This window comes from Boleophthalmus pectinirostris, unplaced genomic scaffold (assembly GCF_026225935.1).
Source record: "Boleophthalmus pectinirostris isolate CB_2022bp ecotype Guang Dong unplaced genomic scaffold, ASM2622593v1 HiC_scaffold_7, whole genome shotgun sequence".
NCBI classification, from domain to species: domain Eukaryota; kingdom Metazoa; phylum Chordata; class Actinopteri; order Gobiiformes; family Gobiidae; genus Boleophthalmus; species Boleophthalmus pectinirostris.
Window position 1 is genome coordinate 29,453,314 of NW_026571473.1, and position 23,958 is coordinate 29,477,271.

General features: G+C 37.7%; 1 protein-coding gene across 1 annotated transcript in view; it reads left to right on the forward strand.

The window, feature by feature from the left end:
* Positions 1–23,958, forward strand: part of mcf2l2 (MCF.2 cell line derived transforming sequence-like 2) — a 197,313-nt gene that overhangs the window by 169,584 nt on the left and 3,771 nt on the right. Inside the window, exons 28-29 of the mRNA XM_055165252.1 lie at positions 8,995–9,104; positions 13,858–13,973. Of these exons, the coding sequence (XP_055021227.1) occupies positions 8,995–9,104; positions 13,858–13,973 (226 nt within the window). The remainder of the gene's footprint in view (positions 1–8,994; positions 9,105–13,857; positions 13,974–23,958) is intronic.

Here is a 23,958-nt window from a genome sequence, read left to right on the forward strand (position 1 = left end):
CTCTGATTGTTTTTGTAAAAAATGTTAAAAACACCTACGCAGGAACAACATTCGCATTGATCACAGGTTCCTGAAAACTGTTATTAAAACTGTTAAATAATTTTTTTATTTATTATTATTATTACTCTTGAGTTTGCAGACGATGTAATAACTGTTTGCTTTTAATAATCAAAACAGTTACTATGAAAGTTAAGCTTCTCCAAATCCGATACCAGCACTAGTTTAGTTTCTCGTTTGTACTAGTATTGATACTGGAAAAAATCTACACGAAAAAAAAAGAAATGAATAGGCTACTGTGGCCACTATTTTGTTACGTGAAAATTAAATTGATGACGATATATTTATTTGTCAGTTTCCCAAAAAGTTGTGACCCATCAGATGATCTATATTTTGTCAAAAGGATCCATATTAAACTATTTTCTGATCTGTTATAATGTTGTTTCCTCATCACAAACAGACCTGGAGTTGTGTTTTGTTTCATTCACACACGTTTAACACACAAACCCTGCAGATTTAGGCTGAGTTCTTGTCTCAAACTGAAAACACTAATGCTCCACAGTGTTTTTAAACTCCATACACCTTCACTAGAATCATTTGGATAACTTAAGCCTTGGAATTACCAATCTCTACTGAACAAAAGGTGAGCTGTTGTCATGAAGCGGTAGTTTTCAAGTTATCACAAGGTGGAACAGGGCATTTTGAGCTATGGGGAAAACAAGCACAACAAACAAAACACAACTCCAGGTATGTTTTTGAGGCGGTAACTGCGTTCTAACATGCCTTAAATCTCACAAGAGTCGCTTTAGTGTAATATGGAACCTTTAAGAGCATATGTTATTACCCAGTTGTCTATCACTTTGCATCAGAAACATGCGGCGGTGGATATAGCCATTTCTCCTTCACGCACATTTAGCCTGTGTTGAGATGTATGAGATGCATAGAGAAAGCCAAGTCGCCTCCGAGAATCAAAAGCGTGTTAAAGCTACAAAGTGCACATACACTCTTTCATAAAGGAAGGATGAGGTAATAATAGTTTGTGAAAAGATGACATTTGAGGTGACATTCAGGGAGCAGCACAAAAGCAGTTTAGCTCATGAATACAGATGTGTAGTGTTAAGAGCCACACAGGCCCACATCGTGATTAAAACCATCCCTCTCCAACTCGTATTCCGTTTATTTACACTCTTCAAAAGGAAAAACACAGCTCAAAATCTATACATGCGTTCAAATGCTAAGGAACTTTGGCACTTGTCAGCCTGTCTGGTGAAAAGTTTTGAAAGTTAGATAAAACTTTAGTAGAAAAATAAACTTTTAGCCTGGTGAAAATACAGTGTTTTACAGACTGCAAAGCTAACATGTTTTAACACATGCCTGTTACTGCTATAGCTCTCTGCACAACTTGTAGAAATATTAAGTTATAAATTTAAAGGTGCACTATGTAACTTTTATGCTCGGGGTCAGGTAAAGGGCAAAATATAGTTCTGCGTTGACTCAATGCACACTGCTGCCATTGCCTTGTCGCCCTTGTTTTTGATTTTTGGATATTCGTCGAGGTCTATGCGCCGCAAAGTAATCACCGCCACAACGCTCAGAGGCTAAGATTTAAACCTGGTGTTCGTGTAAACCAGGGGACAGCAACCTTAAATATTCAAAGAGTCATTTGGAGCGTCTCCCACAGAAAAGAAAACACCTTTTGACATCTAAAATGAGGATAGCGCTGCATTTTTTTTTTTTTTTAACCTGTATGAGTCGTGTCCTTTTTAACTCCGACAGATGACCGCATCAGCGCACAAGGAGCAAGATGTTTTTTTTCAGTGATTTGTTTATGTAAATTACCCATGTGGTTTTAAGTTCCGTAAGAATTGTAAGAAATTTCAGACATTTAAGGAATGTATGTAGAGCGGTGGTAGAGAGGACCAATCACAGCCCTTATTGTCTTCGTCTCTTCCTCCTGCTCTCTGCGTCGTTTCAACATGCAGTTAGAAAATTTCGGAGGTGCATGTTGGTTTACACAGACTTTGGATGGGGGTTCACGATGATGTAGACCAGGGGTGTCAAACTCATTTTGGTCCGGGGGCCATATCCAAACTACTTTGATCCCAAAGGGGCCGGATCAGAAAACTCATGTCATATAAACCCCAAAAATAACAATAAGTTCAAATATTTGTGCAGAGAAACACAGATCTATTACAGAAATATTTTTTTAATTGATGAACTGTTTCTTTTACAAAATATAATATTAAGAACAACCTGAAACTTTAAGAAAAATACAATTTCAACACAATGTTTTAACATGAAGTTGTATGCAAATTTGAATAAGTCAATTTTTCTTGAAAAATCCTGCACTCGGCTCCACTTTTCTCATGTTGGACATTTTGTTGATGAGGGTGTCACGGTCAACAGTCAAAACGATCGTCCTTTAAGAGCGTTTGGAAAGAGACAAGTCTTCATTTGTGCTGCTCTGGTGGGAGGGGCCACGTACAGAGACGCTGGAGACACTGCTGTGATAAAATATTTTAATAGAAAATCAGCCGAGGGCCAGATTAAAGGTCTTGGAGGGCCGGATCTGGCCCCCGGGCCGTATGTTTGACACCTGTGATGTAGACTCTCTGTTTGTCTCCATGGAGATGTTATTGCTTTGCCTTAAATGTCCCACAGTATTCCATTAAATATCTCTACCTTTACCTTGAAAAACATGCGCTCACATTTACTGTGAGTGGGGAAGCCTCTCCACTGCTTTGACCTTTAACTTGGCCTAGAGCAGCTCTGTCTAAACTATGACCTGAGGGCCAAATGCGGTCCTTCGATCAATTTCATTTGGCCCGAGGACCTCCTTCTGAATTGGCCCAAATGATCAGAGGCTGCATTTTTAATATAAATGATTCTACAACTATAATCTTTAGAACAAATAGTCCTTTGTGATACATAGGCTGCCTTAAAAAAGTTTTCCAAACCTCATGAAGCTACAGTGGCTCTGTCAAACCTCTGTTAAATGCACCCATCTGAATGCTTCACTGTATTGATTACCTGTCAGCTCTTCCTTCTGTTTGATTTCTTTCAATATGGGCCCTCGGTGGAAAAACATTTGGACACCCCTGGCCTAGAGATGTCACCTGCCTGTCTTCATGGAGACAGATAGAAGATTTAATGCCACGCTGCGGAACCATAACAAGCAACGCAATAACATCTCCAGGGAGACAAACCAGTTCATCTACCAGAAAGTTCCATAGTGCAACCTTTTTTATTAATTCATTTATTTATTTATTTGAAAAGGGACAATGCACATTAATCAACATCAAAACAATGTAAATGTGCCCGAGTTAGTGATAAGAGCTCATTTGCCAGATGTCAAAAAGGCATCCTAAAAGAAAATACACTTAAAAGTTACATATCAAAAATTACACAAATGTACAATAAGATTACAAAATACAATAAAAGTTTTAGTGTTCACACATTTGCGTTTCTAAAAGCCACTAAAGACCTTATCAAAAATAATAAATCATGTTAGTGGGATGTTGGTAAATGCATCTGAAGTTCATTCTAAGTTACTGCATCATAATAGATTCATTTTTATCATTTTTAATTTCAAAAACATTATTTTCTTTTTGTTTTCAAATTCTACAAGTGAAACTCATCAAGAAGGAATTACTTTATATTATTTTGCATGTAAAGAGGTTTGGCCTTGAAAAAACTATTCTGTTTCAACAAGCCTCTAGATATTCTTTATTAAATATTTTTGCAGATGAATTATTCAAATTGAAAACGCAGTAATAGTAAAGTAATGAACAGAGGCCTTTGCGCGCTCCGGTGTATAGACAGACGCTGTGTACAATTAAATGTTATGAGTACATCTTACAATAGACTCAACTATACAACGCGTCCACCATGTTTAACTTCTCTGCTCTTCTCTGCTTTCTAACTTTCCCCAACCCGCTCATTATCATTAGAAAACTCAGAAGTTGAATCACGTCTCCGTTTTTCTAACTTTAGCCACAGTTTGAATAAGTCGCTGAGCAAAGGTCACTACGAACACAGGAGCTGACATTTGCCTAGTATTTCTCCTCCAAGTCCTTTTTCATTTGCATTAAACCGATGATAAAAAAAAAAAACACTGCATTGTCCTTGGTCAGGCCCGCTCTCCGCCAGTGTAAAGAGCAAGAGGCACGAGATTAAGAGCGACCCCACGCCGTTCGGTTATGAAGGTATAGTCCGTTTTCTGCATGCTAATTGTGATGCTAATGCCATGCTAATGGGGAAGTGTCTTGATGTGTTTTGTTTGTATGCTTTTTCAAACTTTTCTAGACAAGTTTCTAGCCATTTAGTTACTTCTCAATAAGATGTGAGGTTAATGTGTTTATATTTATTCACATGCATGAAGCTGTGTGAGTGTTTATACTAAGCAGTTCGCAGTGTTGGGAAGGTGACTTTTAAAATGTATTCTCCTACAGATTACAGATTACATACCCCAAAATGTAGTTTGTAAAGTAATCCTTTAAATTACTTAAAGTGAGTAACGTAATCTGAATACTTTGGATTACTTGATTTGCTGTAGAGAAGCAAAGACGAGGACGTCGTAACATAAGATGTTTTGTCTGCTAAAAGAAAATAAAAAGACTTTATTTAACTGTATTAAAAATATTACTGATAGAAGATGAGGAAACATGTCCACGCAGCATGATTTAGTCCTGTTAAATCCTGTTTTAGACCTGGTTAGTCCAGTTTTAGTCCAGTTTTAGTCCAGTTTTAGTCCTGGTTTAGGCCTGGTTTTAGACCTGGTTTTAGACCTGGTTTTAGACCTGGTTTTTAGACCTAGAGTTTAGTTTAAGTCCTGGTTTTAGTTTAAATCTAGTTTAGACCTTTTTTTAGTCCTTGTTTAGGCCTTGTTTAGTCCTGGTTTTTTTAGTTTTACCTGGTTTTAGACCTTTTTAGTTTACCTGTTTTAATTTACCTGAATTTTAGATTAATATTTCAGCAAAGTAACTGTAATCCAATTACCACTCACTTAAACAGTAACTGTAACTGAATACAATTACTCATCATTTGTACTCTGATTACATATTTCTGGTACATCTGTTACTCCCCAACACTGGCAGTTAGTATGTTTAGGGAGTGCACGTGTAAATTAGCATTCAGGCTATAACTGGAACTAGCATCTCTCTCTTAATGTTTTCTTGAGCATTGTCTCTACAGGACTGCTTATAAAACCTCAACATTATCATATCATGTGTGATCAAATAAACACAGTTGGCTTTCAGCTATGTAAAAATAGGAATTTGAGAAAAACAAAGGGCTTGCATTATAGCAGGATAAGTCAAAGTTAGAAGGAATGTGCATATGATTCCAGTGGAAAGTGGCTAAAATGAAAAATGAAAATGCCTTGGTGTGTGTTTCTATAGACCTTTTTCACAACAGCCTTTAGGGATGTAACAATTACCAAAATATCGTGAGATCGTACCGTCAAAGTTCTCACAATAATATCGTGGACCATCACAATATATTGAATTACAAGTCTCTTTGCTTAAATTAAGAGTAATGGTGCAGCAACAACAACAAAAAAAAAAAACAAAAAAAAAAAGAGAGAGAGAACTACATAGACCATGATCCTTTGCTCCATTTCGGTGCAGACCACAAGAAGAAGTAACAGTTCTAAGCACTTTTAAGTCTTAGTTCTTTGGATTAAGTCTTGTCAAGGCATTTTAAGAGCAAAAAGTAACATATTAACAGTTTTTGCCCACAAAATATCTCAATAAATATCGTACTTTGAGATGTATATCGTGAGAATATCGTACAGAGAGATTTGGATATTGTTACATCCCTAATCGTGAGCCTCCCTGTGATATCGTTAGCTTTCCCATGATATCGTAATAATATATATAATATTGTAAAGTGAGGTTCATACCGTGACAATATCGCGCTTTTCTATGGTAAAATATCTGTGGAAATGTCTCGCGTACTTTCCACCAGCTTCATAAATCTGCCCCATCATCAAATCTTCATCAAACAAGGTCCACAAAGGTAAGAAAGACGAAAACGTAAAGGTGAACAACTACTCCTGAGCAAAACTAACATAATGGTAACGAATAAAACATAAGTAATAAGTAATTTGTTAATAAGTAACTTGTGAACTCACGCTGATTCCAAAATTAAAATTAAAATCAGTTTCATGATGTAGATTTTGGCATGGACATGTCTAACATTTAAACTGCACAAGTATCTCTGTCTATGCTAATATCTACATCATTAAATTGATTATTCATTTTAATTGTAGAATCAGTCTGAGTTCACAAGTTACTTATGTTTTATTCATGACCATAATGTTAGTTTTGCTCAGGAGAAGTTCACCAAGTAGTTAACCGTGGAGTGTTTTAAGTCTCGTCTTAAGACCCGCTTTTACTCTCTGACTTTTAACACCGCGTGAGTTTTGTGGTCTTCTGTGTCTTTTATTTATTTTTAATGTATTTTATAGACATTATTTATTTTTGCTTTTCTATGATTTTGCTCTTATTTTATCTTGCTGGTTTTATTATTTTAACACTAGTATGATTAAATCTGAGCGTTTATTTTATTATTGTGGACTAATGCGTCGTCGTTGTTCGCCTTTACGTTTTCGTCTTTCTTACCTCAATAGTTGTGGATAAATTACTCATGGTTAGAATATTTCCTCTGTCGACCTTGTTGGATGAAGACTTCGTGATGGTGCAGATTTATGAAGCTGGTGGAAAATACGCAAGACATTTCCACAGATATTTGGTCATAGAAAAGCATTAACGTAAGTGACGTTTACCCTACATTGCTGCACTTCTGGTCGTTGTGAAAAAGGTCTATTAGGAATGAAACCGCATCACATCACATTCTTGAAATCATGATGAAAATATTATAATGAATTTTAATGGTTAAAACGATTACATTATTAAATACAAATGGTAAAAATATTTAGTTTAAGCTCTTTTAGTATTTATTTTGACTTTATATTTAAGTGTTTGGCATGCGATAGTGTGGATATTGTGGTGTTGTAATTTTGCTTTGCTTTATTGTGTTGTGTAGCATGGATTTTTTTTTTTCTTGCATGAAAATATGCTCACGTTGACGCATATTTACAGTGCAGTTGGTGGTTCAATGCTGCTTTTGCCACCTTAATTGGGCAAGACACTTCACCATACATACAAGTAAATTTGTGAATGTCATTGTCAAAAATTATTGTTGGAACGATTGGACTCTTACTTTATTTATTTGTTCATATTATTTTTGATTTTGTGTTGTGGGTTGTGGCATGATTTAAGCATCTTCTTGTCTTGTTGTCTTGTGGATTTTGGGTGTCACTAACGTAAAATAAATAGATGGGTAAACAGGAAGTTGGTTGGATTTGTTCAGACACGCTGCGAGGTGCTATGGCTTCAGTGAGGAAAAGGCAAAGCATCATCAGCGATACAGGGGCCGGAGCTCCGAACACTGTCCCCAGATCTACCTCCCAACCAGGTAATATTCCTCCGAATCGAGTTTTTAAGTGTTGTTTATTTCTTAAGACCCACTTTTATTCTTTGGCTTTTGACACTGTGTGAGTCGTGTCATCCTCTGTCTCTTTTGTTTAATTTTAATGTTTGCTTTATGTATTTTAATGTTTTTTTAAATTGTTTTTATTTGTGATTTACTCGATTTATTGTCTTAATTTGTCTGTGCAACACTTTGGAAACTCTCATGTTCATATAATTTGGATTGGATTTATTACCTGCGCCAAGGAGGTTATGTTTTTGCCGGCGTTTGTCTGTTTGTCTGTTTGTTTGTTTGTTTGTCTGTTAGCAACATAACTCAAAAAGTTATTGACCAATTTTGATGCAATTTTCAGGATTTGTTGGAAATGTGAAAAGGAAGAACTGATTTCATTTTGGGGGTGATCCGGAAGAAATCCTGGATTCTGGATCACTTTGAAATTTTAGTTAACATTGTGGTAAATGGGGCCAAAAATTTTGTTTCTCAATATCTGGATTAATTATTGACCAAACCCCATGAAATTTGACTCAGGGATGGACAATCGGATCCTCTTTCATATTCCAAATTGAAAGATACGAGACAAATATTTATGGAAAACACAATTAATATGAGGGGGACTGTCCTTGGCGGAGGTCTGCGCTCTCTGAGTGCTTTTCTAGTTTATTATCATTTTGTGTGCTGTAAAACACAAAACCCAGTCAAACTCAGTCTTTTACAAGCTCATTTTTAAAAGATGTTTCATAATTATCTTAATAGAACAACATTGTGTAACTTTCTGAAAGTGGTGCTTCACCTTCACGATTCCATGGAAACAGAAAGTTAGAGATAGTTGAGAGTTTTATACCATATTATAGAAAGTTATAGCCAAAGGAAACAGGTGCAGGCCCTCCTCCAGGCCAACTAAGAGTTAGGTTTGTGGAGATTCAAGCCCACTCACTCACAGTAAGGATGCATATTCTTCCGTGTTTTTTAAAGCAAGAAAAAAAGTGTAGTCTCTTTTTTTGGGGTTAGAAAGTTACATGGTGGGGCAAACATTTCTATAGTATTTGCACAAATTTAATCAATCACAAGTTTAATCAACCTCAAGAAAGCACAATAATTGGGCAAAGTGACCCTTAAAGTTTTCATAAATTGCAAGAGATCTGCATAAGTAACAACATCATCTAAAATATCTTGGTTTTTTTTGCTTAGTGACGTTTGTACCATTTTGGATCAATTGGACTTTTTAAATCTTCACATATTTGATTGGAACACTTATGGCAAATGCTAAACGGTTACATTTTTATGCAACGCTTTTCTACCTTCAAGGCTCTCAAAGCTCTTTACATCAAGGAGCCACTCACCCATTCACACACTAATGTACACAGACACTAGGTGGCTTAAGTGTCTCGCCCAAGGACACAACTACAGCCTTCTGATCCGTGCACAAACGCTCTCACCGACTGAGCTACTGTCGTCTCTTGTGAAATCCGACTAAATGTTCCCATATTCGCTGTGTGTCTCCAGGTTGGACACAGCGTCGTCTTCCCTCCATGGACACCGAGGACTTTGAGACCATCCCGTCCAGCGCAGAGGAATCGTCCAACTCTTCAGAGGAGGAGGGCAGCAACAAGAACGTGAGGCCATAGATCATACCGTACCACTTGTGCATTATTCAGGGATTGGTTTTGGAATTTCTCTTTTTACAATTATAGGTGGGCGTTGACAAAATCTATAATATAAATATTCCTTTTTTGACTATCGAATACAATAATAAGCTCTGTGATAAATATGCTAAAATGTGACTCTTGGTTGAGATCAGATGATGCCATAAAAACTGAATTGACGCTAAAACTAAACACATAATTTTTCTGATCTCTTTTTGACAGTGTTCTCATTACATACATTATTGATACTTTGAAGCTGATGTTATCAATATTCCCTGGGATTGTAAAGCTAACTGAAGGCACTGCTCTGTTCGAAGCTCTGTTACTCAAGTTGGACTTCGGGCTTGTTTACACGAGAATGCTTGCGGGTACAAACAACAAAATATTTTATTTGTAATATAATATATAACTATTTGCCTTTCATTTAGACAATGACAGCGTTTTGGGGCCTCAAAAACGCAAAAAACAAAAACCACCCTCCAGAGTGGAAAAGTTGAATACGCTCCGCCGTAGCATTTCCGTCTACACTGCCCAAGACGCAAAACTCTGGTCAGATCTGCTCACGTCACATACATACAGTAAACAAAGCAAATATGTTGGATCATTTCCATGCTCTGGCAGCTCTAATAAACTTACAACAAATGTACAGAATATGGAGAGCTACTATTAGTGAACACTTTTGCGTCACTGTGTGCACGCAGATTTACTCCTGAAAACATCTAAACGCGGAATAAAAAGTGAAGATGCGACGCCACTTTGCATCTTCTGTTCAGACCGTCCTCATATAAACATAGCCTTAATCTGATCTTTTATTTTAACATGATCTGACCAAAAAGAGCTGAATTGGTTGTTGATTTGTCAAGTCTCTCGCACATAAAATTACAATCACAAACTATCTAACATTAACAGTTTTTCAGTTTGTCACTCTCCCCTTTTTGAAAATCAAACACCTAAACAGGACCATGAACCCAGGTATTTGTACAGACGAAATCTCTTTTATGAAGACAATGCAGTTTAAATAATGTTAAAAACAATAGGTGTAACATTGCAACATTACTTGAAAGTATTGCACATGGTGAAGGTGTATACGCTTTAAAAACACAGAGGACCTACTGTGTAAAAATGCTGGTAGGAATCATGCAAAACTGATAGAAAACGCAATTCCAGATATGTTAAAAGATAGAGCTTTTTTACAATTGCAAATTAGTGGCAAAAGTGTACAATTCTTTCACATTTTAATAGCTTTCCACAATCAATATTCCTAAAACAAAATAAAACAAAACACTTATTTCTTGCTCCGCTGCTTTGTATTCAAGTTCAATTCTTTCCACTGAGTACTGCAGTAACAGAACTCCACCCCCCCGTCCTACATAAAACTCCACTTCACACCTATAGTTAATGGCGTATATGATATTAATACATTCATTACTGACATTCGGGAAGTTCACATTGTCATAGTTAGAAATGCAATCCGACCTGACCCGTTCCACTGGAGTTAGCTCGGCCCATTAATCATCACATCCCCGCATCAGTCAGTGTCCGGAGGCTCCATGTGTCTACGCACGTCCACTCGCTCCCACTGTCCCTCAACGGCGCCCCCTACCCCACGGACGAGCCCTCTGCCGGTTAATTACTTCCCACGGACGCACATCTCATTAGCGGCCCCGCACTGACGACTTGACATTTAAGAAGCGAGGGATGAGAGAGGAGATGAGGGGAGAAACAGAGGAGAAGGAGAAGAAGGAGGAGGGGGGGGTGTTTCTACAGCTATTAAGATACGTGTCATGTAGCGGCCACTGGATCGCGAGAGGACGGCGTATCAAAGTCCTTTTGTGTATTCTGCGTCGGAGATTTTAATTGTTAGTGTTGGGGGCATATGCGGTTGGTGCGATGTCAGAAACAAAACAAGATGTTAAGGGACAGTTTTGCTTGGTCATGGACAGCGTGTATAATGGCAGGGAGGTGGGAATAGCCTCGTAAGAAATGCTTGAAATTAATGTGGATCGAGACTAGAGCATTGTCTAAAGTCATAAATTGTAAAACACAGTGTAGCTAAGAGCCGTGCATATTTTTATACTTTCAGCCCCAGGTACTGATGTCTTAATACTACGATTTTTAACTGATTACTATATTAAAATAAAGCTTAAATACTGATTTTGAAGTCACAGTGATTGTAAAAAAAAAACACACACACACATTTTTATAACATGTATTAGACCAAGTGTATCCAAACTGCTGAACTGACCTAAATGATCATAAGTTTTCACTGCAAACTGATGCAAATTTTCATAAATCTACCTCTATAAACTCATTGATATCACAATTCATTTTGACACACTCCTAAAATGGATGTCCCAAGCTTTACTAAAGATACAGTATTAAATTTCCTCTGGTGGGACAATAAAGTTTATTTTATCTTATCTTATAATAACTATAATAACTATAATAACTCACTGTACTGACCATCTGTCTTTGGCCCTTAGTGAAAAAGGTTTGGACATCCCCATATTAGATTTATATAAGGAAGATTATAGATTATAGAAGATTATTTTCAACACAGATGATGAGATTTTATAATATTGTGGTCACACCGGTTTGTCAAAGCCTGATCCCGTCAGAGTTCAGAAGTTAAGCAGGGCTGGGCCTCTAGGTGCCACTGGTGTCCATAAAAAAAAAATAAAAAAAATTGTTGTGTCTTTAGCAGAGGTGGGGACTTGCAAGTCGTGACTTAGACTTGAGTCACTTTTTTTAGGTCTTGAGACTTGACTTAATAAAAAGGACTAAGACTTGAGACTCGACTTGGACTTGAAGGTCAATGATTTGGCACTTGACTCAGACTTGAGGCCAGTGACTTGAAAAGACTTGAGAAGCAACTAAGCCCTAATGAAGACCAGGTTGATCGAAACATGTTGGCTTTGGCCATTTAAATAAAGGCCTTTTAAGTATATTTTCCTTGTGCGATTTTTACTTCTTTGGAGTGCCTGGAGTTCGTTGTTTTTAGCCTTGAGAAGCACTTTTAAATCTGAATTCTTTCTATTTATAAAGGCCATAATGATTCACACCAAGCTCTTGTTGAGACATTTAAAAAGGAAACGTTAACTAAATTAAATTCTACAACTCTTATATACTCTATAAATACTCATATATAAATATACAATGATTTTTTAAGTACAGTTTAGTTTAAAAGTCATATAAATTGCAAAAATCTAAGTATGTTGGTTTAAAGACTTGAAATGACTTGAAGCTCAAAGCAGACGACTTGGACTTGACTTGGACTTATGAGCCAGTGACTCGAGCCTTGACTTGGACTTGCCTGTATTTGACTTGGGACTTGACTCATACTTGAGATCAAAGACTTGAGACTTACAAGAGTCCCACTTGTCCAAAGACACTTCAACCACATAGCCTTGCTGTGGAGTGAATGAACACTGCTCTGTAAAACACATTTTTAATTTATTCATGTGTTTATTGAAACCTACTCAACCAAGTATCTAGTTTCGATTCTAGATTTATTATCAAATATTATAAACATATTGATTTTTGACAGCCCTATCGCTTAAGTATCGTACCAGCACTATATATAATTAGTGTGGGGAGTGAATAAATAAGATCCCACGATAATGTTTTTAAGCACTTTGTCAAGCTTGTAATTATTATGATTATCTTGAGATCCGTCTCCATATTTTAATTCCTGACACAAGCACTTAACTTAATAAAAGAACAAATCTTTACTTTATTATGATTAATTTTACATTTTTAGTGTGTTGATTAGACTAAAATGTAGAAGTAATGGCTTTTAATTGGTTGGTGAATCCTCTCGTTTAGTTTTGTGATATTCAGTTGTGGCTGTGAACTGCCAATTGAAATTTGTACACAAGATACAATTTAGATTCGACTAGATTAGATTAGAAATACGGCTCACGGCCTGGCTCCACCTCGCCTGGCGCTCCCTGTTTGTTTTATCGCTTGTGCCTTCCGTATTTGCATGTCCTGTGTGGTACCTGCCTCCTGATTGGTGGGTTTGGTCTGGCTCCGATGTTCGTCGTGCCTGGTTGGAGGATTGACGTCCCGCTCCTCCAATCCCCTTCCTACACGTCCAGTTTCAGTTCGCCCCTCTCATTGATAGACGTTTCTCTGGTTGACTTGTGAATTGTGACTCTAGAGGTCGTTAGAGTAACAGTTCACTCTAACCTCTAACACTTATCCAATTAGAGGTATTGTTTAGTTACATTTGGAAAGTTTGATTTATTTTATGAAAAACATCTCTTTTTCTGTTATTATACTTACTTACGTTTACTATATAAAAGCCACTTACGTATATTATATCACATCTTGTTTGCGTTACTTTCCTTTGTCCCTAGCACTGGTTTGTAACATACTTATTATCCTGAAGGAAATTCATTAACTCACTTTAATCAAGAACTCACTTTATGCATGATAAGGTTGCTACTAACAGGGGCATCAGACTGGGGGGGTGAAGGGGGCTGTTTACTCACAAAGGCCCCTCACAAAGCCTGTAATGTGCATCTTTCATTAGACAGTATTTAGTGCAGGCCCACCAAGACGATTAGAACCCAGGGCCCAGAATTTGGCGCTACACCCCGGGCTACGAGTTATTATTTTGTCTGCTTGAGAAAGGGTTTGCTTAAATTTGATAAATGTTGGCTTTATGTCAGATTCTGTGTCATACTGATATATGATCCATTGTGTGTCCACGCCACAGGGGGACAGCAGCCGTTACCGCGTCCAGCTGACCTACGAGTCCCGTGACCCCCGCGACCTCTCTCTGGACTCCGGGGAGATGGTGCAGTTTCTGGAGGAGGCGGAAAACGGACAGTGGTCAGTTACATTTTACATTTTATCCGTCCCCTTTCATCACGGTTTCACTTTAGTTTTTTTTGCCATCTTCCTGATTAAACCAAAACTGATTCATCTACAGATTTTATTATTGTAAATTTACCCATTTTGTGCTTTTTTTTCTATTTAAAGATTTGTTTTCCAATCTCTTCCCAGCATATTACAGTTATATTTCATCATAGCTTCACGCAGGTCAACAGAATGAGTGGTTACTTATACTAATCTATCATTAAAGCTGCACAGCGAAACTTTTCTGGTGAAGAGTGCCACCTACTGGTCTCCATGAAGATGTGATTCCTTTGCCTGAAACGTTCCACAGTACGGCATTAAACCAATCTATCTGATCTCTAACTCAGTTGATCTGACCTGTAGCTTGGGCCAGTGGTATTATACGTTTGTCTCCATGGAGGTAAATTTAATGCCATACTGTGAAACATTATTACATCTCAAGCAAATATTATAGAGTCGAATCCACTTCCCTCTTTATCCTGGTTGCTCGTCTTGTCCTTATGTCTGTGCTGTGTTTTTGTTGTATATGCTGATGTTGTGGAGCGTTTCTTTTTTTTCTTTATGTACTGGTTCCAGATAGTTAGTATAGTTTCCAGATTCCAGATAAATAGTTGTAAAAAAAATAAAAATAAAATAAAAGTAGTTATGTCACAGATAGTAATTTCAAGACCCATCTGTTTATCTTAACTTTGTGGGAGGGGGTTTGTGGGAATTGTTTTTAATCACTGTAAAGAGCTTTGTGTTTTTTTTGTATGAATTTTTTTGTATGAAAAACGCTCTATAAATAGTTTGACTGATTGATTGATTGATTGAAAATGCCACAAACCAGAAGAGTTACATTGTGCAGCTTTAACAGCACTTCTTAAACACTAGATATTTTTCTCATTCTCAGTTTTGTAATCCTAGTAAGCACTATTTTATGTTCCTAATATTGTACGAACATAAAGTAAATTCTGTATTATATTGAAAAGACAACAATGTGGCTGTGTGCTGCAGGTGTTCCAATCAGTGGGAGCAGGTAGAGGGCGCTCTTGGAAAAAGGATCAAAACTTAAAACACAGCGGACTCCAGGCACTCCAAAGAAGTAAAAATCACACGAAGAAAAACATAGTTAAAAGGCCTTTATTTAGATGGGCAAAGCCAACATGTTTAGGGTGACCAAATGTCCGTTTTTCCCCGGACATGTCAGTTTTTTGCATCCTGTCCTGGGCGTCCAGGTTTTTTTTTTCTTAAAGTGATGTAAATGTCCGGGTTTTCATGATCTTTCATTGGGGCCATTAAATTGAGCGGCTCTCGTAGCTCTCTGTACACTCAGAAGAAGCGAGAAGACACAAACAGTCGGTCAGTCTGCAACATGCCGAAGCACAAATGCACATTTAACAATGACTTGCACAAGAAATTCCCCGTTTTCCATCCCGGTCGGAACAAGTGGGAAGCCATGTGCACAGTTTGCGAGGTGAGAGTAGCCCCGGTCACCCTAATATGGTCATCCTAAACATGTTTCAGCCAAACTGGTCTTCATCAGGCCTCCGTTAAAAACAGGACATGGGCATTTCCTGTTTTTAACTGAGCCCTGATGAAAGCCTTTTAACTATTTTTCCTTGTGCGAGTTTTACTTCTTTGGATTGCCTGGAGTCCGCTGTGTTTTAAGTTATATATTATATTACCTTAAAATACAGAAATTAAAGGGCCCATATTATGCTATTTTGTTGTATCCTCATTGCAAACATACAATATCTGGAGTTGTGTTTTGTTTCATTCACACATGTTTAACACGCAAAACCTGCATATTTAAGCTGTGTTCTTCTCTCAAACGGAAAACACTCTGTTCCACTTTGTGATGTCATGTGGTAAAACAGGACGTGCCCCACTGCTGTGTTTTTAAACTCCGTACATCTTCACTCGAATCATTTGGATGATTTCAGCCCTGGAAATGCCAATCTCTACTGAAGTAAAGGTAAAAGGTACCGCTTCATGACATCACAAGGTGGAACAGAGCATTTTGAGGTTTGGAGATGTAGACAGACTAATAATTCAGGATTATTCAAACATGTGAAAGAAACAAAACACAACTCCAGGTACATGTTTGTGATGAGGTAACAACTTAATAACATGATTTAAAGCTCACAGGAGTCAGTTTTGCGTAATATAGGACCTTTAATATAAAAATGAGCAAAAGCACGAAACAATAAACAGACCTGCTTGTATCCCAATTGTACGGTGTCCAGCAGGGTCAAAAACAGACTTGAAAGCAGCGCCCAATGAAAGCACGTCATTTCAATGCCATTGGAACCGATACTCTTCCACACACAGGAGCCTTTTAGTTCAATTGTTTAGGACCAAATAAAGCAGTCCTCTGTATTCATAAACAACATCAAACGCCACATCTCTCTCTTTTTCTTTCTCTCTTTGACCAGGAACGGAAATACGAACTCCGCGATCGCTTTCCCCCCGAGATTAAAGCCCCAAATTTGAATTAAAATTTAATCCACGCCGCCAATACAAAACGTGTAGTAATAGACCGTTCTCGAATCCTGGTCAGCGCTTTGAAAATACGCTCTTTAGATGAATAATGAAAAGCTTTGAATGAATTTTACGCCACACATCGAATCATTTAAAAAAAATTTCTGGAAAATATAAGGCGGAATACAATGTTTTCTGAGATCGCCGAATTTCGGGAGTTGCTAATGCCGTCTCGGATAAAAGCGCTTTGAATATTCTCATTTTTCATCTGCTCATGCATTTTTCAAAGCTAAAAAAAACATCTCCTGTCTCGAGCTTCTATCATTTTTTTTTTTTTCTGCTAAAAGGCCTATCTCCCTCTACGCTTGAACAAAATGAAGAATTTATAAACCCCCGTCGCTTTTTTGTCGGATCAAAGTTATCTCGCAACTTTTGGAACTTTCTGGAACGGACGGTGAAGGTGGCAGTGTCATTTTGGGCATGGCTAAATCGATTTGAAGCTTGGTTTGGTTCTGTATTGATGTATTTGGAGACTTTTTTTGGGAACAGCTGCCAGGACAAGAAAAGAATTCAAACATATGAGCACGATGAAAATGGCCCAATACCAATTTTGATTCAACATTGCAACAATAATAATCATTTTGGGTATATCCAAATTGATTTTCCACTTGGTTTGGCTCTGTATGGATGTATTTACAAGTCTTTTTTCTTTTTTTTCCAAGAGTTCTTTTCATCAGGACCAGAAAAAAAAGTCTAACTCAATTACAATACTATGAAAAGAGCTCAACGGTGATATTAATACCGTGATTATTATTTAAAAAGTCAACATTTTTAATAATAATGATAAAGCATTAGTCTTATATAGCAACAATAAAGCACACAACAATGTATTTCTATAATATTAAAGAGTCTGTACCAGATTTTTTTCTTTCTTAAAACTACTTTGTAGGGGTGGGACGAGATGCAATTACCCATAATACGAGACAAGACATGAGATTGGATGTACGAGAACGAAACAAGACGAGATTTTGACATTCTTTATAATAAATAAAATGCGTAATCCAGTTCCTTCACCATTTTTGTTTTACTTTATTTAATATTTTTGCTGACATTGTAGCACTGCTTCTCAAAAAATGTACCTCACCAGTACTTGATTCATTTTTTTTAATATCCAATCCAAATGTAAAAACATGGGAAAAAACTCTCACAAGATAATTTTTCTCTTGTGTGCACAATCTCATGGCAACTTTGTCTCGTGAGATCTTGTGGCACAAGGTCTTGTCCCATCCCGACTAATTTGTGGTCCAAAATTATTCCTCAGTTAACTTATGCTTTCCGAGCATCTTCACTCTTCACTGCAGTGAGTTTACAAGCGCTTTTCACAACTTTCAGAGGCCAGAGCAGAGTTTTGCCTTCACTGTCACTGCACACTTCCTGATTATCAGACAATAAAATGTGTCATATTTAGATGCAGGCAGAAAACAGCGGTCTTATTTTAACCCTCAAGAGCTGCTTATACAATATATCTGTACTGGGGCAAGACACATTTTGCTCTAATACGTGAAAAAGAATGAGATACAGGCCCTTTAACATATGGTCATGCTATTTCAATAGATCAAGACCATGTTGTATAGAAATTTTCCGGAAAATGACACATTTCTCCTCCATAATTTACGCAGTATTGATACCTGTTTATTTAGTTTTAATACTAGTTTTATTATCACTTTCTATTTTTGTCGCTAAAATGTCTAGCCTCTCTTGTCAGACAAATCCAGAATATCTCTCTGTATTATGATTTTTTTTAATCAGCTTGATATCAGTCTGGTTCCCACGCTCTACTCCAGACATGTCAAACTCACGCCCGGGGACTAAATTTGGCGCACGATATAATTATATTTGGCCCATGAGATCATATCAAATATGTATTAGAGCTGGACCGCTGACTACAGATAGACTATAGAGACATTATTTATTTAAATTTTGTTATTATTTTATATTATGCTTGTTCTGGATTCAATGTTTAAGCAAAACTATTATTAAACATTTGTTTATTAAGAAAAGGTTTAACATTACATATCTCGAAAGAAGAGAAAACATGCAGATGATGTTGAAATTTTTCAATAAATATTTAGTTTGGCCCACGACTTAGTCCCAGTTTTTAATTTTGGCCCTCTGTGAATTGGAGTTTGACACGCCTGCTCTACACTCAAACCAAGCATTATCGTCCAATCAGTTTGTTTTTTTGTTTTTTTTTCAGTGATACATGCAATAGTAAGTTGGTCATCTGTCATTTACACACAAAATGACATTTCTCTCACCTCAGATTAGCAGAGTTCAGTGCTTCACTCATTGATTCTGCATAAATCTGTGATGTTTTTTCTTTTTCTTCCTCGTAAGCAGCCATATTTCTTTTGATACAGTCGGACCATGAGTGTCTCTGATTGGCTAATCCACCTGTCAATCACAGCCATCTGAAAAGTTGGGAGATTCACCGATGACCAGACTCTCATCTTTGTAAAGTATTGAAGAAGTGTGTGTTCTAGATCCCAGGCAAATCCCTCTCCACGCTTGAACAAAATGAAGAAATTATAAACCCTGGCTCTTTTTCGTCGGATCAAAGTTATCGCGCAACTTTTGGAACTTTCCAGGCCAGACGGCGAAGGTGGCGGCGCCATTTTGGGCATGTCCGAATCGATTTTACCGCTCGGGTTGGTTCTGTATGGATGTATTTACAAGTCTTTTTTTGCCGGAAACAAGCACGTCCCCTCAGAGAAGCTGCCAGGACCAGATTTAGATTTCCATTTCACACTCGTCTCTCGGCGCACGCTCTCTCCTGTGTGGTGTATTGGTAATGATAGCACACCCAGACACTTACAGCTAGCACAGAGTCACAAGATGGCAGAAATGTGGTATAAAAGGGGATTATAAAGCAATGTACTTGTGAAGCTGTTAAAAAAAGAAGTATATTCTCAAAAAGTCTAGTCCCCCATGACTGCTGGTGTTGCTTCTTAGATTTAATAGTTCTTTAAAAAGAAAGCTGCAATCTGGTCTGTTGGTACAACCGATAAACTAATTAGTTAAACAAAATAAAACACTAAAGGTGCAATATGTCACTTTTCTGGTGCAGGGTCTTGACACAGTTGTTTGCATTAAACATATCGATCTTGCATTTATGTCACCTGAAGATTAATAAAATGCCATACTGTGGAACATTCAAGGCAAAGCAATAACAAAGCAATGGAAACAAGAAAGTGGCAGCCAGAAAGGTTAAATAGTGCACCTTTAAAACATTACAAAAGGAAGTTACTTTAGATCCTTCAGAGTGCACGAGAGATATCATATCATCTTTTCAGAGTTTTTAATTAACAACCTAAAATGTGTAAAAGCTGTTCAAATATGAGGTTTATTTCAAATCAACTTTTTACGAGTATGGATACAACATTAAAATAGTTACATGAATTACCAGTACTAATCTTTAAACCTTGAGACTAAGGGTGTAACAATCCAATCCAATTCTCACGATACAATATTGTCACGGTATGAACCTCATGGTACGATATTTATTGCGATATCGGGGGAAAGCTCACGATATGGTGGGGAGGCTCACGATTAGGGATGTAACAATATCCAAATCTCTCTGTACGATATTTTCACGATATACATCTCACGGTACGACATTTATTGCGATATTTTGTGGAGGGTAAACAGCTAAAACTAATGCGACTTTTTCCTCTTAAAATGCCTTGACAAGTCTTAATCCAAAGAACTAAGACTTAAAAGTGTTTAGAACTGTTATTTCTTCTTGTAGTCTACACTGAAATGGAGCAAAGGATCATGGTCTATGTAGTTCCCTCTGTCTTTTTTTTAGCTATTGCTGCACCATAACTCTTAATTTAAGCAAAGAGACTTGTAATTCAATATATTGTGATGGCCCACGATATTATTTTGAGAACTTTGACGATACGATATCACAATATTTCGGTTATTGTTACATCCCTACTTGAGAGACTGGCATGTTGTTTCTGTGAGACTCACAGAAACAACATGCACAGAAGCAGACTCTCCTCCAGCCTGGTACTCTTTCATCACAGCCCTGGTTCAGAGCAGGATCCCCAGGCCTGCACTACAGCTGTCCACTGTACAGGTTGCTCCAGCAAAATTAAAGAAAGGATCACATGCATAGGTGGAGTTTGCGGGGGTCAGGGGTGGCACTGCTTCCCGTAGTGGCTGAAATATGTCGCAGGTCACTATAGGACAGTACTGGCGATATCATGAGCCTATGCAGATTGTTTTTAACCATTGCCAATAGCTCTGGTTTGACATTTAAGTTGTAGCTATTTTATATTTGTTATATCTCACATTGGGAGAAATGGGTGGACGGTGTACCCCTGTGCACCACGTCCACTACACCCCTGATCATGTGTGAAGCCCTGTGTAGTTTGGCTTTATAGGAGGCTTATGAACAGTACGTATGTGTTGTATGTGTAATAGCATTATAACTATTCTTTGTAATTTCACAGAATAGTTACAATGCACAGCAATGTGTACAGTAAAGCGGTGATTTCATTGTACAGGGCGACGTTTCTTTACTGTGCACATGGCAATATGCACTGTAAATCTTGAATCTGTTGTTGACGTTAAAATGTTCGGCCCCCATAGAGCAAATGTCAAACTCCGCCTATGATCACATGCTTAAAATAAATATATACAATTAATATCAAAGATCATAATAGGGGTGAGAATGTTCTGCTGATTTCTTTAAATTAAAAATTGAAAATGTAAACACTACAAACTGGTGCTGCTTTTTGATAGGTGGTGTTGGAGTTAGGATGTCCAAAGCATGCATGTCCAGGTATCTCAATGTATAGATTAGACAAAGTTACACGTGTGTAGTGCCCCACCAACTGTTTTGTTACTTTCCATAGTGCATAGTTTCTAGAAATAAAGATTTCAGATACCCTTTCACAAGCCTGTAAATAATATAATCCCAAATGTTGTAGTAGAAATATTTGTAATGTGTTTAAAAAGGAATGTTGCATCATGTATTCATTGTTTGTAAAAAATTAATGAGGTAAAATTTGTTTTGCCCCAGTTCATTTACATTGCAAAAACCACCCAGAACTTATGCATGTTTGTTGGTAGACACAAATAATATCAATACATATGAACACATGCACATACCAAGGCATATTGTTATTAAAATAATTTCAAGTTGGTGTTTTTATTCCTCAAAATAACTTGGAAAACATGCATTCACAGTGAGCAGAGTAGATCTGACATGTAGCTTGGTCTGGCGGTGTCACCTGCTTGTGTCAATAAGAAGTTTAATTCCAAACTCTTGAATTCCAGACAAGCAGGTGGCAAATCCTCCCCCAGAAAAGTTTCTTAGTGAGTCTTTAAGGTAGCAGGCCATTCATAACCCCACCCAGTATGCAGTAGATCATTATCCCATGTGTATTGTGCATCCAGTGAAGAATGTGTTTGATGTTCTAGGCTAGTGAAGAGTCTTAGGACAGAGGAGACAGGACTGGTGCCGTCTAGTATCCTCCAAACAGCGTCTGAAGGAGGTCACACTCTCTCTCTTTCCTTTCTCCTCTCTCCTCTCCCCTCTGTGCAGTCGTGCTCGCCCTAACCACCGCAGTGTGCACTCTGCTCCGGCACTAACTGACCCTTTCACAAATGTATTCCTCCTCCCTCTGTCTACACACTCCCACTACAATCACTTTCATTATTCACAGCACATGGAGCCTTGTTTCGTCAGAGGCTCTCCCCTTGCATAGCCCACATCTGTAGCCAGTATCAACTTAATATTAAAGGACACATATTATGCAAATTTGTCTTTTGAGTTGTTGTTCATCATCAAAAACATACTTCGATTTGTATTTTCCTAGCCAGGCTCGCGCCACCTAGTGTCTCCGCTAAATTTCATTTCTCACCAGCGACTAGGTCAGGAATCAGAATACACTAGACGGTTCGCAAAAACCCCAGAAGTGCGAGTTCGAGCACCAGCCAATCAGCGAAGAGTCATACATTCTGTGTTGGCAACGATTCCCGAGATTGAGGATTTAAAGCCAGAACGAAGAGAATGTTTGGTGAATTTTATCAAGGAGAAAGACGTTATTGTCCTTCTTCCTTCAGGATTTGGAAAAAGCTTAATATACAAGTTAGCCCCTTTAGTGTGACATTACATACGTCACGACGAAATAGCAGCGATTGGTTAAATGAAAAAGAAGTACCCGCCCACCATCGAGCAAACAAATTCTAATTCTGCGAGGTCAGACAGTTTCCACGAAGTGAAACCGGCTGCTGAATCAGGCTAGTATTTTCCTTCATTCAGGTTTCTTTCATGAATCCTGTTTACAAGGTTTTCTTACTCTGAGCCCCAGAAATCACTTTGTCACAATTTTCCCAGGATTGTGACATTATAGGTATAAATCCTGCACTATTTTTAGGTCCATAAACCCTTGCCAGACTCGTTCTGAGCTTTTCTGCCATCAAATTGTTTTCACTACAACTCCAAGCTTGTAATAGCATGCCAGTTGAGTTGCGTACATGGTTCATTCCCACTGCTGCCAGTAGATGTAAAGGCGCCTATCTGATAAAACATAATTTGCGTTTTCTATGCACAGCCATTATTTTAAGTTCAAAAACATGAGATACCAAAGCAAAGGTGCTCAATAGCATGTTCAAAGACCAGAAAGAGTACAAAAAATGCATAATATGTGTCCGTTGTTGTTTTTAGATCACATTTTAGCAGCTTGGAATGTGTACACTCAGCTGCTTTCTGTTATGTTGTTAACTGTAGGAGCACACGAAACAAGGGACGAGGGAGTAGGGAGCAGTTTTGGAAAGGGCCACGCTCAAACACTGCCCCCTAGAGATTGGGAGGGAGGCTCTTGTGCATAGGTGGAGTCTTGGGTTTGGTTCAAAAGTTGGAGCAGATGGAGGTGGCTTGTGAACTCAACATTTAGCGCATGAGGATCATCACTGTACGGGATTTTTTAGGATACAGGATATGAGTTTCAAATTAAATTCAAGCCACGCCTATTTTTGATACACTTCTAAGTCTTTTTCTGTTCCACAAAATGAATGACATTTGAATCACATCATTGCTCTGCTATCAATTTCCCATTTAGTCTTAGTAGTGCCTTTCTTACAAGTAAGGCCAATTTCACTCTACAGTTGTACAGTTGTAAGTATATAGGCCCGGAAAATGGAAATAATGGAAATTGACTAGCGGCAAGAGCACATCTCAAAGACTGAACTTAATAGAAAATAGAATATGCTTTGTAAAAAACAATCTCCATGGTTTCTTACTTTGTATAAAACCTGCTAACCATGTATTTTTGTTCTTTGTAGATCTAGACCGATATAGGCCGATATTTGCAGTTTTTACCATATCAGCTATCGACCTTAAATCTCTCGCAAAGGCCGATATTTATAACCAGTAGCCTAAAGATTACGCATAAAGCTTTATTTTAACATTTTGTAGTAA